General features: G+C 40.3%; 1 protein-coding gene across 1 annotated transcript; it reads right to left on the reverse strand.

Annotated features, from left to right (window-relative positions):
* Window positions 1–7,446: 7,446 nt before the first annotated feature.
* LOC115714112 (SKP1-like protein 1A) lies at window positions 7,447–9,025 on the reverse strand. Its single transcript, XM_030642656.2, has 2 exons — window positions 8,528–9,025; window positions 7,447–7,904 (listed from the first exon to the last, which is right to left on the reverse strand). The coding sequence occupies exons 1-2, from the start codon at window positions 8,822–8,824 to the stop codon at window positions 7,731–7,733; spliced, it is 471 nt and encodes a 156-aa protein (XP_030498516.1). The 5' UTR covers window positions 8,825–9,025; the 3' UTR covers window positions 7,447–7,730.
* Between the last annotated feature and the right edge of the window lie 5,413 nt (window positions 9,026–14,438).

A 14,438-nucleotide genomic window follows, 5' to 3' on the forward strand; every position in this document is an offset into this window, starting at 1 on the left:
AAATGAGTTTAGATCTCAAAAGTTGAGTATGTTCAAGTGTTAGGTAACATTGTGTAAAAGTCATTTCAGATTACATTGTTTGATTTGTAAAATCAGAACTGGTGTTTGTAATTGATTTGATTTTATAGTGGATGTTACTTTACCCGGTTCAAGGGAACCCAAGCACTACTCGGTTGGAATGTGTTTCCAATGCAGAGGAAGCTTGTAAATTTTGTGTTCTTTGATTATGATTTCTGTTTCAATTCATAGTAACAATATGTTAAGATCTATCAATTAGCTTTCGTAGAAATTAGGACTTTCATAATTTTTTTACAAAAAATAATGTTTTATGTAATTATAATAACTATCATTCTTATTTAACAATAAAGATAAAATCTAGCTCTCTTCCCAGTAAATCATAATAGGGGTGAACTAATAGAAATAAAGCTAACAAGAAGAGAATACAACTGACATACAAGCTATAAATCTTACATATTATATTTAAATTAAATTATGTAGAACTTGATATTTTATTACCAATTCTTTTAGGGCTTGTTTGGGACGCCGTATTAAGTCGTATTGTATTGTATTGTATTATATTAAATTGTATTTTATACAATATTTTTATGTAAAATTATATGTGGTATTAACTTTTATGGACACCTAAATATATAATATTTTAATATACATTAAAATTTAACATAGTATTATATAAATATATAATATATAGTACAATATAATACAATATAATACTACTTAATATGACGATCTAAACGAGTTCTTAGAGTGTGTGTTGGAGACTACACTACCTTATAGCAATTTGTGAGATACCAACTCAGAAAATCCACACTGAATCAAAAAGAAAAAATAAACTAACAAAATTGGTATTAGGGACACTGTTCTGGGTTGTTATTATGTTGTTACTGTCTGTTTCAGGGTAGTTAGAAAGCTGTTATAAGTTGTTATCAGCTCCTTCTCTTTTCTTTCTTTCTACTACTCTGATGTGTATAAATACAGCAGCTCTTGTACTCAGAACAGTTGATGAATACAACAAACACTTTCAATCTCTTTCTCTGCCTTTCAGTCTCATTTTCTCTCTTCTCTGTTTCTTCTTCTTTCTCTATCTTTCTCCATTGTTTTCTCTCTGTTGTTAAGCTATGAGTAGAAGAACTAACAATCCTAATATGGTATCAGAGCTCGAATTCCCCCCCCCCTCAACGCAAACATGGCGACTGTTGGAGCTTCGAATCACTCCAATCCACCGAATCTGGGAAATACAGCCAACTCCTACCCTGCTTCTCGAGGAAATCGCACTCGTGCGACAGATGAGTTCTCTCCTTTATATTTTTCTCATAATCTCTCTGTTAAACTCAACGATCACAACTTCTTGCTTTGGAAACAGCAGGTTCTTGCGGCCATCCGTGGTAATCGGCTGCTTAAATTCATTCAAGATGTAGCTCCTCCTCCACAATTTCTGTCTGATGAAGATCGGGCATCAAAGACCTATAATCCGGAGTTTTTTGATTGGGATGTCCAGGACCAGCTGCTGGTTTCATGGATTCTTTCTTCAATGTCCGAAAGCCTATTAACAAGAATGGTTGGTTGTCATACAGCTCGCCAGATCTGGTCCACTCTTGAGAAACATTTCACACTTCAAGTTTCTTCCAAAATTCTTGAATTCCGAACTAAGTTGCAAAATCTCAAGAAAGGCACTCAACCTTTGAACGATTACTTACTCAAAGTTAAGCAACATGTCGACTTACTCGCCTCGCCAGAAGTTTTAAGTGACCGTGATCACATCGCAGCCATCTTCAAAGGTCTTCCGAGTGCCTATGACACCTTTGTCATATCTACCAATACAAGAATCGAAGGGTATACTGTTGGAGAGATTGAAGCATTGCTTCTTGCTTCGGAATCGAGAATAGAAAAGACAGATCAAGAATCGGAATTACATGTCAATGTGGCTGTTTCTGATACTGACCAACAATCTGAGGTCAATGTTGTGTATCAAAATCGATTCAAAGCTGGTTTTCCACCTGGTTTCCCTCCCAGACCTCCACTGCAATTTGGTACTTTTTCCCCAAATTTTTCCCATTCCAGAGGCAATTCTCGAGGAGCTTCACCTTACCATCCAACTGGCTTTGTTCCACGGGGATATCAGTATCCGTTCACTCAGTATAACCACTCTCCAAATCCCCAGGCTCATCGTAGCAAAGAAGAATGTGAGAGGCCGTGTTGTCAAAAGTTCTGGCCGCCCCCAATGCCAGCTATGTCACAAAATAGGCCATACTGTGGTCGATTGCTTCTATAGATTCGACAAGAGTTTTACTGGTGTGCAAACCAACAATGCTTCCCCTACTCCTCAAGCAAATTTAATGCACACCAATACTCAAAGTGACAGCAACTGGTACCCCGATTCCGGAGCTACCAATCACTGTACGCCCGATGCTCAAAACTTGGCTGCCAGTTCCAACTATGAAGGGTCTGAACAGCTTTTTGTTGGTGATGGTACAGGTTTGCCTATCAAACACATTGGTTATTCTTTTCTTTCTAATGCTTCAATTCCTTCTCCTCTTATTTTGAGTAATTTACTTCATGTTCATGCACTAACCAAAAATCTCTTAAGTGTTTCCAAGTTCACTAGAGATAACAATGTATATTTTGAGTTTCACCCCGATGTTTGTTTTGTCAAAGATCAGGTTTCTCGCAATGTACTGCTGACTGGGACATACCGGAATGGCCTGTATTCCTTTGATTCTTCTCGCCATACACCTCGCCGAATTCCCGCCCTCACCACCCGTTCCAAGTGCGCCCCGTCCCTCTTCAATCTATATACCACAAACACTCATCAAGCATGTACCGTATTCCCACTTTAAACATAGATTCCACTCATGTACACTCCATGCATACTATGTCTCCTTTTGATATTTGGCACAATAGACTTGGACATCCTTCTGAAAAGGTTGTCAAGTGTGTGCTTCATGCTTGTAATGTTCAAAATGCAAATAAAGTGTCAAATTCTGTTTGTGCAGCTTGTTGCTTGGGTAAAATTCATAAATTACCTTTTCCAAAGGCCTCTCACACTACTTACACTACCCCTCTTGAGTTGGTTGTCTCGGATTTATGGGGACCCTCCTATATTCCTTCTACTAATGGCTATAAATACTATATCCACTTTGTTGATGCATATTTGAGGTTTACATGGATTTATATGCTTAAAACCAAAGATGAGGCACTCAAAACCTTTCACCATTTCAAAGCCGAATCTGAATTGCAACTTGGCACCAAAATAAAAGTTCTTCAAACGGATTGGGGAGGGGAATATAGGTCCTTTACTAGTACTCTACAAGCGGCTGGTATAGTTCATAGACATCCATGTCCCACCACCCATGAGCAAAATGGCTTAGCTGAACGAAAACATAGACATATAGTTAAGAATGGCCTCACTTTACTTGCCCAAGCTTCCATGCCTTTGCAATATTGGGATGAAGCTTTTCGAACAGCTGTGTACATTCATTATGGGCTGCCTACACCTGTTCTTAATTACAAATCACCTATAGAAACTCTCTTTCACATCCCACCTGATTATACTCAACTCAAAACCTTTGGTTGCTCTTGCTATCCCAATGTAAGACCTTACAATAGGCACAAACTACAATTTAGATCCTCTCCTTGTACTTTTATTGGGTATAGTCTCAATCACAAAGGATATAAATGTCTAGACCAATCGGGTAGGGTGTACATTTCAAGGGATGTTATTTTTGATGAGTGTCATTTTCCTCATGCTTTACACAAACATCCTCCAATTACTACTGAGGTTATGGCTTCATTTTATCCATCTGCAATAATTCCCACTGCTCATACACAACATCACAACTCACTTATTTCTAACTCTCACAATTTGTGTAGTTCATTTCCCACTGTGCAGGAACCAACTCCAATGTCTGATACTCAATCTTTACCATCCACCACAGCTGCTACAGACCCTGCACCTCAAACAACACAAATAACACCAGTTCCAAAGGATCTAAGCCATCGGCATCGATCAACCTACCATCGCCGTGCCTAGTATTGTGGATGTCTCTAATACTGCTGGTGTGAGGAATACCACCACAAGTGCCATGCCTACAGATCCTACTGCACCTACAGAGTCTATATCAACCATTCCAGTGAACTCACACCAGATGCAGACACGTGCCAAGTCTGGCATCAGAACATTAAAAGCATACTTAGTTTCTCAAGAGCCTTCAAGTGTCAAGCAAGCTCTCCAAAGTGCTCACTGGAACCGTGCCATGTCTACTGAAATGGTTGCCCTCAAGAAAAATAAAACATGGACTTATGTGGTCTTACCCGAAGGAAGAGAGGCTATTGGGTGCAAGTGGGTTTATCGAAAGAAGGAAAATCCTGATGGCACTACATCCAAGTTCAAGGCTCGCCTTGTTGCTAAAGGGTTCCATCAACAACCCGGTTTCGACTTCACCGAAACGTTTAGTCCTGTTGTGAAACCGGTTACCATAAGAGTTGTTCTCTCTATGGCTATTTCAAGGGGCTGGGATATCAAACAATTAGATGTGAACAATGCGTTTCTTAATGGTGATTTGCAAGAGAAAGTTTACATGCAACAACCCCCCGGGTTCGTTCTCCCCAATGCTCCTCATCTAGTGTGCAAATTACACAAAGCCTTGTATGGCCTCAAACAAGCCCCTCGGGCTTGGTTTGACAAATTGCACACTAGCCTCCTTACTCTTGGGTTCTCCTCTTCAAAGTCTGACAGGTCCTTGTTCACTCTTCACACATCTACTTCTACTACTCTCATCCTAGTATATGTAGATGACATTATCATCACTGGAAGTGACTCTAATCTCATTACCACCATTGTTCAATCATTAAACTCTCAGTTCTCTCTAAAAGACCTCGGGGATTTGAGTTATTTTCTTGGTATTGAAGTATAATCTACTCCCCAAGGGCTGCACTTATCACAATCCAAATACATTCGAGATCTTCTAATCAAGGCTCAAATGCAGGATGCAAAACCTCTTCCAACTCCTATGGTGAGTGGTTTAAAGCTTTCGGCACATGGTCATGAACCGTTTGATAATCCCCAACTCTACAGGTCAATTGTAGGTGCTTTACAATATCTTCTAATCACTCGCCCCGAGCTTGCATTTAGTGTTAACAAAGTTTGTCAATTCATGCAAACTCCTCTTCAAGCACATTGGCAAGCTGTGAAACGGATTCTCCGTTATCTTAGTGGCACAATTGACCATGGCCTGCATCTACATAAGTCACCCTCGACTGATCTCACTGCTTTCTGTGATGCCGATTGGGCTTCCGATCCCGATGATCGGCGATCTACCTCTGGTTTTGCAATTTTTCTAGGTGGCAATCTCATCACTTGGCAGTGTAAGAAGCAACAGACAATAAGTCGCTCCAGTACAGAAGCTGAATACAGGAGCTTGGCTAATTGTGTTTCTGAACTCACGTGGTTGCACTCACTCTTTACTGAGCTTCAGATACCTCAAACAACACCTCCCACTGTTTGGTGCGACAATCTTAGCACTGTTCTGCTTGCTGCCAATCCAGTTCTTCACGCGCGCACCAAACACATCGAACTTGACCTTTACTTTGTTCGTGAGAAGGTTCTTCGTAAACAAGTTCAAGTCAAACATGTCCCTGCTACAGATCAACTTGCTGATGGTCTTACAAAGTCCATTTCAAGTCATAGTTTTCCAGCATTTTGTACCAAACTCACAATTGCAAGCCCTTCCAATTGTGAGTTTGCGGGGAGGTATTAGGGACACTGTTCTGGGTTGTTATTAGGTTGTTACTGTCTGTTTCAGGGTAGTTAGAAAGCTGTTATAAGTTGTTATCAGCTCCTTCTCTTTTCTTTCTTTCTACTACTCTGATGTGTATAAATACAGCAGCTCTTGTACTCAGAACAGTTGATGAATACAACAAACACTTTCAATCTCTTTCTCTGCCTTTCAGTCTCATTTTCTCTCTTCTCTATTTCTTCTTCTTTCTCTATCTTTCTCCATTGTTTTCTCTCTGGTGTTAAGCTATGAGTAGAAGAACTAACAATCCTAATAATTGGAAATAAAACAAAGAGCCTAAAACCATCTTCAGGACAAAGAAAAGAAAATTGGAAATGACGAATAACTTCGTCCCTCACAATCTTTAGTCCATGTCCTTTTATCTATTTAATATGTAATTTTATTTAGTGATAAAAAATATGTTTGGAAAGTCACATTAATTAGTACTAAATGTAATTCGAAGTAATTATTAAATTTGATGTATTTATTTAACTAAATGATTACACGATAATCATATAATTTGAAGAAATTGAGTAGTCGGTCTTGAGAATTAGATGCAATTACAAAGAGCATTGCTATTACGCACCAGTGGTGCCTAGCACCTTCTCGATATGTCGCGTTGCGATTGGCTAGCGATACTCTCTAAAAGCTATTATATTAAATTATATGGGACCCGATACTTAATTGGACTAATAGCAATATTGACACATAGGAGGGTGATAAACACCACTGGTGCACAAAATATCCATTTGACAAACATGAGCATTAAGAATTTATGTATAGTTATTACTTTTTTATTTTTATTTTTAAGGAATGTATAGGTTTTTTTTTAGTGTAGGTATTTAAAATCAATTAATAACTTTATAGCTTAAAGGTATTGATTCCAAAAACATGACCTCTCCTTTTATCCCATTCCTCTCTCACCACTAAAGTAACCCTAGTGGCTTGAGGAATGTATGTATAGTTATTACTTGACATCAACGACTTTTGTAAATTTTATGTATAATTATATGTAAAGGGGTGTACGTGTATCAATGCACCCTCTTGGTGTTTATAATATCCAGATAATTTTAATGCATGTGTCTTTTAATTTATACCAGTGAGAAATAAACAATTGAAACTTTGAATCTTTCTATATTATAAATTATATTAAATTTCTTTTCTATTTAAAAAAAAATTGCAACATGCACCACTATTTGTTATTACAACTATTTCAATATCAAACAGTCACTTAAGAACACCCGGTTTATCTCTAGAGTGGAAACACTATAATTAAACACTAGCTAATATTACTCTGACCAGTTTTGCAAGCACACAAGTTCTTCCTTCAAAATTGAAAGCCTAGAGCTACGTTGTTAGACGTTTTATTTATTCACACCCGCGTATCTCATTGGTAAATAATAAAGAAAACAAGAAAACTTGTGCCATTCCAATTCAGTTTTGAACGAACCGATGCAATAATCATTACAAAGAATATTATGTGCAGTTTTATCGAACTAGCCTAATCGAATCAACAGGATCTTGTTGCCATTTACAAGATTAAAAATCTAATGTATATCTTTGTTTAGAGACATAAAAACCCAAGAACCTCATGTAAAGAACGAGCATCAGGATCATAACATAAATTTCAAAGTGAATGAAAACTCAGCCGATGTAAAAAACTAGGTTTCATAACATAAATTCATAAATTGATAAGCATGACAAACCACCACCATAATACCAGTATTCAGCAATTCTTTACAACTGGAGGGCCCAAAAGGAGTTTCATAACTCAAAACAACAGAGAGAAACTTAAAAGAGAAGAAGAGAGTAGTACTTAAAGTGAGAACAAAAGGCTACCCAACTAAGACTAAATTAAAAACTAAGAACCCCCCACCACTAGAAAATATTTTCAGACATTGTTCCATTCAAAATAATAGCTATTGATATATGTAAAAGTCATTCAAAAGCCCACTGGTTCTCCCTGCGAACCTCTTCCTCTTCCTCTGGAGTGAAATCATTCTTGATGTTGAATGTCTTCCTGATCTCCTCTGGGGTCTTTCCCTTGATCATATCAGCCACAGTTTGGCATGTCAAGTCAAGCAGATTCTTGATGTTCAGGTAGTTTGCAGACTGAAAAAACAAAACAATGGCAGATACATAAGAAAAGGTTAGTGAGAAATTGCATTCACTCACTCAATAAGTGACAATGGAAGATGAACCCCAACAATTAAAGTTGCATAAGTAACAAATACACATCACCTTCACTGAAACTTTGATCTAGTAAGCCATAATCACTTTTACTCTCATTACCCAAAACTTTTTACATAAAGAAAAGAACATACAAGTATAAAATCTGTCAAGAAAGCCATATAAATGTGGTAATGAAAACACATCACCAAAAAGATTCATAATACATGAATGAAAACCCCTAAAATTCAACCAAAACAAACACATCACAACAAAACACGAATTTACGTATAAATACCCATCAGAAATGAAAGCAAATTACAAGATTGCACAACAAAATACAAGAGCACAACACAATTTTCAAAAACATTTAACCCTAAAAGTCACCCAAATAGCGAAATCATATGCGAAATCCGTCTACAAATCATACGATTTTCAAGAACACTTAACCCTAAAAATCACCCAACAAGAAAATAAATAACGAAAAAACCCTAGAAAGATAACCCTAAATCTGCTGACCAAAAAATAACAAATCAAGCGGGGATTTCGGTAAAAGAATACAATACCAGAATCAGGTCGAAAAGCGTGGCCTGATCAACCTTGACGAACTCGGCGTCCCAAGATTTGAGATCGTCATCAGCGACGCGCTCATCGGGGTTTGGGGAATCAACATGCTTCCTGCAGTACTCGATGACCTTAGCAAGAATCTTGCTGGTAACGTTAGGCAAAGGAATGCCATTATCAGCGCAATCGTCCTCAATCATGTGCTTGATCGTCTGAGACTGGAGCGCAACCGCCTCTTCCACCTCAAACGATTCACCGTCTGAGCTCTTGAGGATGATCTTCTTGGCTGATGAAGACATGGTTAAAACGACGGCGCTTAGTTCCTTTTCGACGGTGTAAGAACACCCAAAACGACGTTTTTCTCCGGCGAAGGCGAAGAGTTATCTTTTCTTTCTTCAGCGGAAGCAGAAGAGACAGAATCTGAATAAGCAAAGTTTGGGAATGAGAGAATGGACTCATGGCTTTTGGGTTTATTTATAGGTGCTGTGATCGGGTGTACGAGTTTCTGTAAGAAAAGGATTGTCACCTATATACGTGGCGTTTTCTTATTGGTTATAGCTTTCTATTGACGTGTCAGTATGTGTATTCTATCGAAATCCGATAGATAATAGGACGCTTTGTATCGATGGGCCACGCTAATACAATAATGAATGGTCATGTCGGTCATTTTCCATTTTTTTACATTAATTATCTTTTGGGGAGTTATATTTTCACCCCATAAAATTATAAATACACCCCATTATTAAAAAAAATATAAACTTAAATGATTTTTAAAAATTATTCTTAATATTTTTTTAAAATTTTTTCCTTACATTATTTTATGTTAATTTTAATACTTATTTTGATTTCATTTTCATAATTTTTTCTAACTCATGTAAATATTTATTTATTTTTTTCTGAGAAAATTTCATATAATTTTTTATTTTAATTTTTTTTCATAATTTTTAAAATATAATTTAATTTTGTTTGATAGGTATATTTTTTAAGAATATAAATTGAAAGATAAAAGTTAAAAATACTTAGTACAATTAAAGATATAAATTTTATATAAAATAAAAATTATTAAAATGGGGTGTACTTAGGAATTTTTGGGGTGTAAATAAAATTTCCCTTATCTTTTTTATTTTTTATTATTTTTTTACCCTCAAAAATATATGTTAGAATATTTTTTATTTATTTTATTTTTTAGTGTTTGTTATGCTTACAACATTATCTCTCTAAATTTTTTAAAATTTTCGAATAGTTTATAGTGTAGAAAATACGTTTGAAATCTTTTGAACGCGCGTGGTAAACTAGATTACGCTCAAAAATATATGTTAGAATATTTTTTCATTATTTTATTTTTTAGTGTTTGTTATGCTTACAACATTATCTCTCTAAATTTTTTAAAATTTTCAAATAGTTTATAGTGTAGAAAATACGTTTGAAATCTTTTGAACGCGCGTGGTAAACTAGAATATTAGGAACTCTGTTTTCAGCACTGTAAACTATTCGAAATTTTTTAAAAATTTATAGGAATGATACTGTAACTATAACTGTTGACTGTGGTTTTCGGCAACCAATAAAATAATAGAAGATTAAAGAGCTGTAAGAATTTAAGATAATGATTTTTACGTGGTTGGGGCGTTAATGAGCCTTAGTCCACGAGTCTGTGTATTTATGAGTGTATTAAATACAGAGAATGTTCTTGGTGAGTATTTACTCTTCTTGCACTTATGCAACCCAAAATTCTCTACCCTATTAATGAGCTTTGAGGGGGTATTTATAGTGTTTTTGGTGGGGTGATTCCCAGGATTATAGTACATGTATTTCTGTAACTATCAATAAAGTTGAGTGTTCCCAATGAATATACCATGGGTAATGCATGGTCAAATCCCTAAGTGCTGTAGGGATTTTATGTGGAATGTCCTTATTGTCTTTTGACTGATGTGACTCTTCACAGTGTAGCCGTCAATAGACTTAAGTGATCATAGCCTTGTAGGTGCAAATCGGGGGCTGTGTCGTCAGACTTTATTGCGTGTGGCAGTTCCAACACGTTTCCTCCCATGCAGCATTAAATGCGAGATGACTGCTCAGGGGAAGCCTGACACCTCGCGGAGATGCTTTGATGTTATTTAGGCCTCCGGGAGCATAGGGGACTTCGTATGCCTTCTCCGGGAGGCAGGTCCCGAATGCTGCCTTTCTTCATAAAGACTTAGCAATTGATTCAAATGTTAAGATCTTTTGGTCCACGTGTCCCTGTCCGGTTGGTCAACGTATATTGGGCAAAATCAGGGGCAACATTTACCCCCCAAGCCTTCTTTACTTGAAAAATGAATCAAGGCTTGTTCAAGTGCCTCCGGTTGACTCCTCGATTTCCTGGCACGTGCTTCGGGCGCGTGAGGGTGTATTTAATGATCACCATTATTGCAACGATTCACTTTTTGCAGGCGTTGATTCGTTTCATGCCCATTGATTGATACGGCGCATTGATGTGTATCAGACGGATACTCAAACGTTTCCACCGCCTTAATTACGAATCAATCTAGCCGTTTATTTTTGGGAATTCGAATCGTGCGCCTCCCCAGCCGTTCGATTGGTAGGTGATTGTGCCTGTTCCACATGCACCTTGGCCTATAAAAGCCACCACCTTTCCTTCATTTGGTTACTTTCATCCTTTCGCCAAATTTCTTCGCGTTTTCCAAAGAGAAAGAAATCCTCAGACCAGAAAACCTTCAAACACTTACAGATTTCTTTGTTTAATCTTTGTTCGTTACTGTCAATCCACTTTTCCTCGTCGATCAACAGCAACCCCCAGTTCCAACACTTTATGTAAGTTCTTCGCATCCCTCACTTTACTGTTTGTGTTCATGGCATGCTTTACTGTTCATTTGTTTTTCTGGGTCTAGTGTTTGAAGTTTCTGGGAATGTTTCACCTTGAGTTTTCACATAATACGTTTAGATTTCTCTTCTCTAGTGTTTGGGTCACTCTTGTTACACATTATTATTATTTTTTGTAAAGCCCCATTTACTCTTTGCGTGATGGCCTTCAAGGGTATAGAGAAGACTTTGTCTTTCTCGATTTTCTGCTCCTCCTCTTCCTTTTCCTTTTATGCATAATGTCACTATCTGTGAGATTCTTGCACCCGACTTTTGTCCAAGAAATCCTTCTAAGGCTTTCTTGTTGACAACCGTCCGGAGGGGGCCTCTTTCCAACGGTTAGGGGACCCATATTCCCTTTTTTGATTTAGGATTTGGTATGGGGCCTAATTGCTAGAATTTTAACTCTTTTCCAGAACCAAAATGTCTGCATCTGGTTCCAAATCTTCCAAGAAGGGATGAAAGCGTCTGGCCACCTTGGAAGAAGTTATGGTGGGTCCCGTTGCCCAGGAGGGGTATAGACCTCGTGCCACGGGATGGGAAGCGGCCGAGCTTCACTCTACTTTGACTTGCCCTCCTCAACTGGAGAACATCGTGGAGGTGGCCGGTATAAAACCCGCGACGTCCGGGACGTACCACCGGCCGCCCCGTGATGCGGAGACGCCCAACCACAATTACGGAGGCTTCGGAGCTTGGAGCCAGACGCATTTGATGACCGGGGCTATGCTTCCCCTTCAAGATTATTTCATTAATTTCCTTGTATTTGTCGGCCTTGCGTCGTACCAACTTATTCCACAAGCTTACCGCCTGTTTTTAGGCTTATTTATTTTTTACTCCGCCCGGGGATGGGGCTCTCCCAGTCCGGCAGAGATTTTGTATTTTTACGAACTTGTTTCTGTCCCCTAGAAGGGGGACAAACTTAAGGATGGTTTTTACGGCTTCCGGACCCACCCTTCGAATGATAGCGTGGTCACTTATAACCAGCAAAAACACGTCAAGGAGTACCGCCATCGCTTTTTCTTCTCCTCCGGGTTCCGAGCTGTGGAGCACCCCGAGCTCCTTACGGAGTGGGTTAGGATCCCTCCGTACGAGCGAACCGCGCCTACTCAGATCTTTCTTCAGCGGGCCAAGACCTTCGCGACTTATGATAGGGCGGATCTCGACGTCGGGGGATTGGTCACGACGGAGAACTGCCGGAAGGCCAAGCTGATCCTGGCGCACCAGTCGGTGGAGGACTCCAACCTTTCTAAGGTCATCTGCCCGAACGTGAAGGTTCCGGCCGCGGAGATGACCTTCCGGGATGAGATTATTGCCACCGCAGAAAAGAAGTACCAAGATTACCTCTACCGGAAGGCCCAGGAAAAGGCTTATACTAAGGCCCAGGCGGCTTCCGGGAGGCCCCTTCGCGTTGGGAGCCCGGTTGAGGGAAGGAGCCAGACGGCTGCCGGGAGATCCCTTCGCATTGGGAGTCCGGTTGAGAAGAGGGCTCCCAGACCAAAACCTATCGTCTAGGTGCCGAATACAGGGGCTCCTGACGCCAGCACTTCCGACTCTGGTAAGTCCCCTTTAGCAGTACATTATGTCCCTCCTGTTAGCGAATATGCTAGCCTTAGGCCTGTAGGGTTCGATGAACGTCTCCTTAGGTTTAGGATGCCCTCGACCCGGTGGGGGGATCATGCAAAGGATTATTATTTCTCCAACTTAGGAGATTACTTAGGTCGGTCCCGGATGGGTTCTGGACCTCCGGAGCCCGTTCCCTTGGATCCTTCGGCCTATCTTTCTTCTAGTTGGTTCCGGCCCTCGGACAGCTATCTCGGGGATGATGCAGCCAGTATTAAGATTCAGAACTTTGCTAGGGCCGAATTAGAGAGTCAGGGTAGGACTAGCTTGATTGCTTTTTAAGTGTTTACTGCTTTCACAGATATTCTAACACTTAACTCTTTTCTCTTGTTGCAGCAGCTAATCCCATGGAGGTACCTAAACGGCCGCGGAGAGTGGACACTCCGGCCCCGAGCCATGATTCTGGGATCCCTCCCAAGGTGGAGGAATTTACAGTGCCTCCCAACATTGTGCTGACTCCAGTTCCCGGAGATGAGGCGAGGCAGGAGCTTCGGATAGCCAAGTACAATTACGCCATGGACGAGTACTCCCGGGGGCATGCTGAGGTGGAGGCCTTGAGGAGGATTTTGCGAGATGAAATGCAAAATACCCTTAACGATCAGAACTACCAGAACCCGTGGGTTCTAAACCTGGACCCCCTGACGGACTGGTTCAATCGTTTCCTCGGGCCTACCTTGGCTCCTTTTGCCGCAGAGATGACCGGCGAGTTTGTCTCCCAGCTAACCCGGTGCGCGCATAAACGGTTCGCTGCTTGTGCATTCTTGAACTCCGTCTTTCAAGTTCAAGATCTCAGCCATTCCTTGACTGTGGTAAGTATTCCGTGGTTTACTTCTTTTCTCATTATTTTTCTTAAGGCCTTTACTCACTCTTGCCTCCTTTTCTAGCTTGCCTGTAGAGGCCGGCCGCCTTTCCAAGAACCTAGTCAATCACGGCTTTATCTTGTCCAAATTTGGGGGCATAGACGAAGTCGTGAAGACCCTGTAGGACCTGTCTGCTGAAAGGCGGGCGTTCCAAGAGGAGGCTGCGCGGCGGGAGGCCCTTGCTAAGGCCATGTTCGAGGAAGAGGCCAAGCAGAGGGAAGCCCAAGAGGAGGCGATGATCCGAAAGGAGGTCCTTCGGAGGGATAGGCTGGAAGCCAAGCACCGGGAAGCACTGAGGGCGGAGGGCGAGGCTGTTGCCAAGGCCAGGCGCGAGCTCCGGGAGGCTAGGGAGGCCTTAGATGAAATGGCTGCCAAGGTGAAGTCCTTAGAGGAATTGCACCAGGCGGACTTGGAGTCCAGGGCTAACTTGGCCGTGGAGCTGAAGGAGCTTAAGAATTTTAAAGACCAAGCCTTGAAGAAGGCTAAGAAAGATGAGCTCCTTTCTCCTGTCTCCTGCAGCCGTTGCATCAAGCGCTTCGATGATGGCGTCTATATGGCCTGGTCAACAAATGGC

Source organism: Cannabis sativa, chromosome 4, assembly GCF_029168945.1.
Source record: "Cannabis sativa cultivar Pink pepper isolate KNU-18-1 chromosome 4, ASM2916894v1, whole genome shotgun sequence".
In the NCBI taxonomy this organism is placed as follows: domain Eukaryota; kingdom Viridiplantae; phylum Streptophyta; class Magnoliopsida; order Rosales; family Cannabaceae; genus Cannabis; species Cannabis sativa.

Coding starts and splice junctions, on each gene's coding strand:
- LOC115714112 (XM_030642656.2), bottom strand. CDS start 8,824: ATGTCTTCATCAGCCAAGAAGATCATCCTCAAGAGCTCAGACGGTGAA. Junction 7,905..8,527: donor CGCTTTTCGACCTGATTCTG/GTATTGTATTCT, acceptor TTGTTTTTTCAG/TCTGCAAACTACCTGAACAT.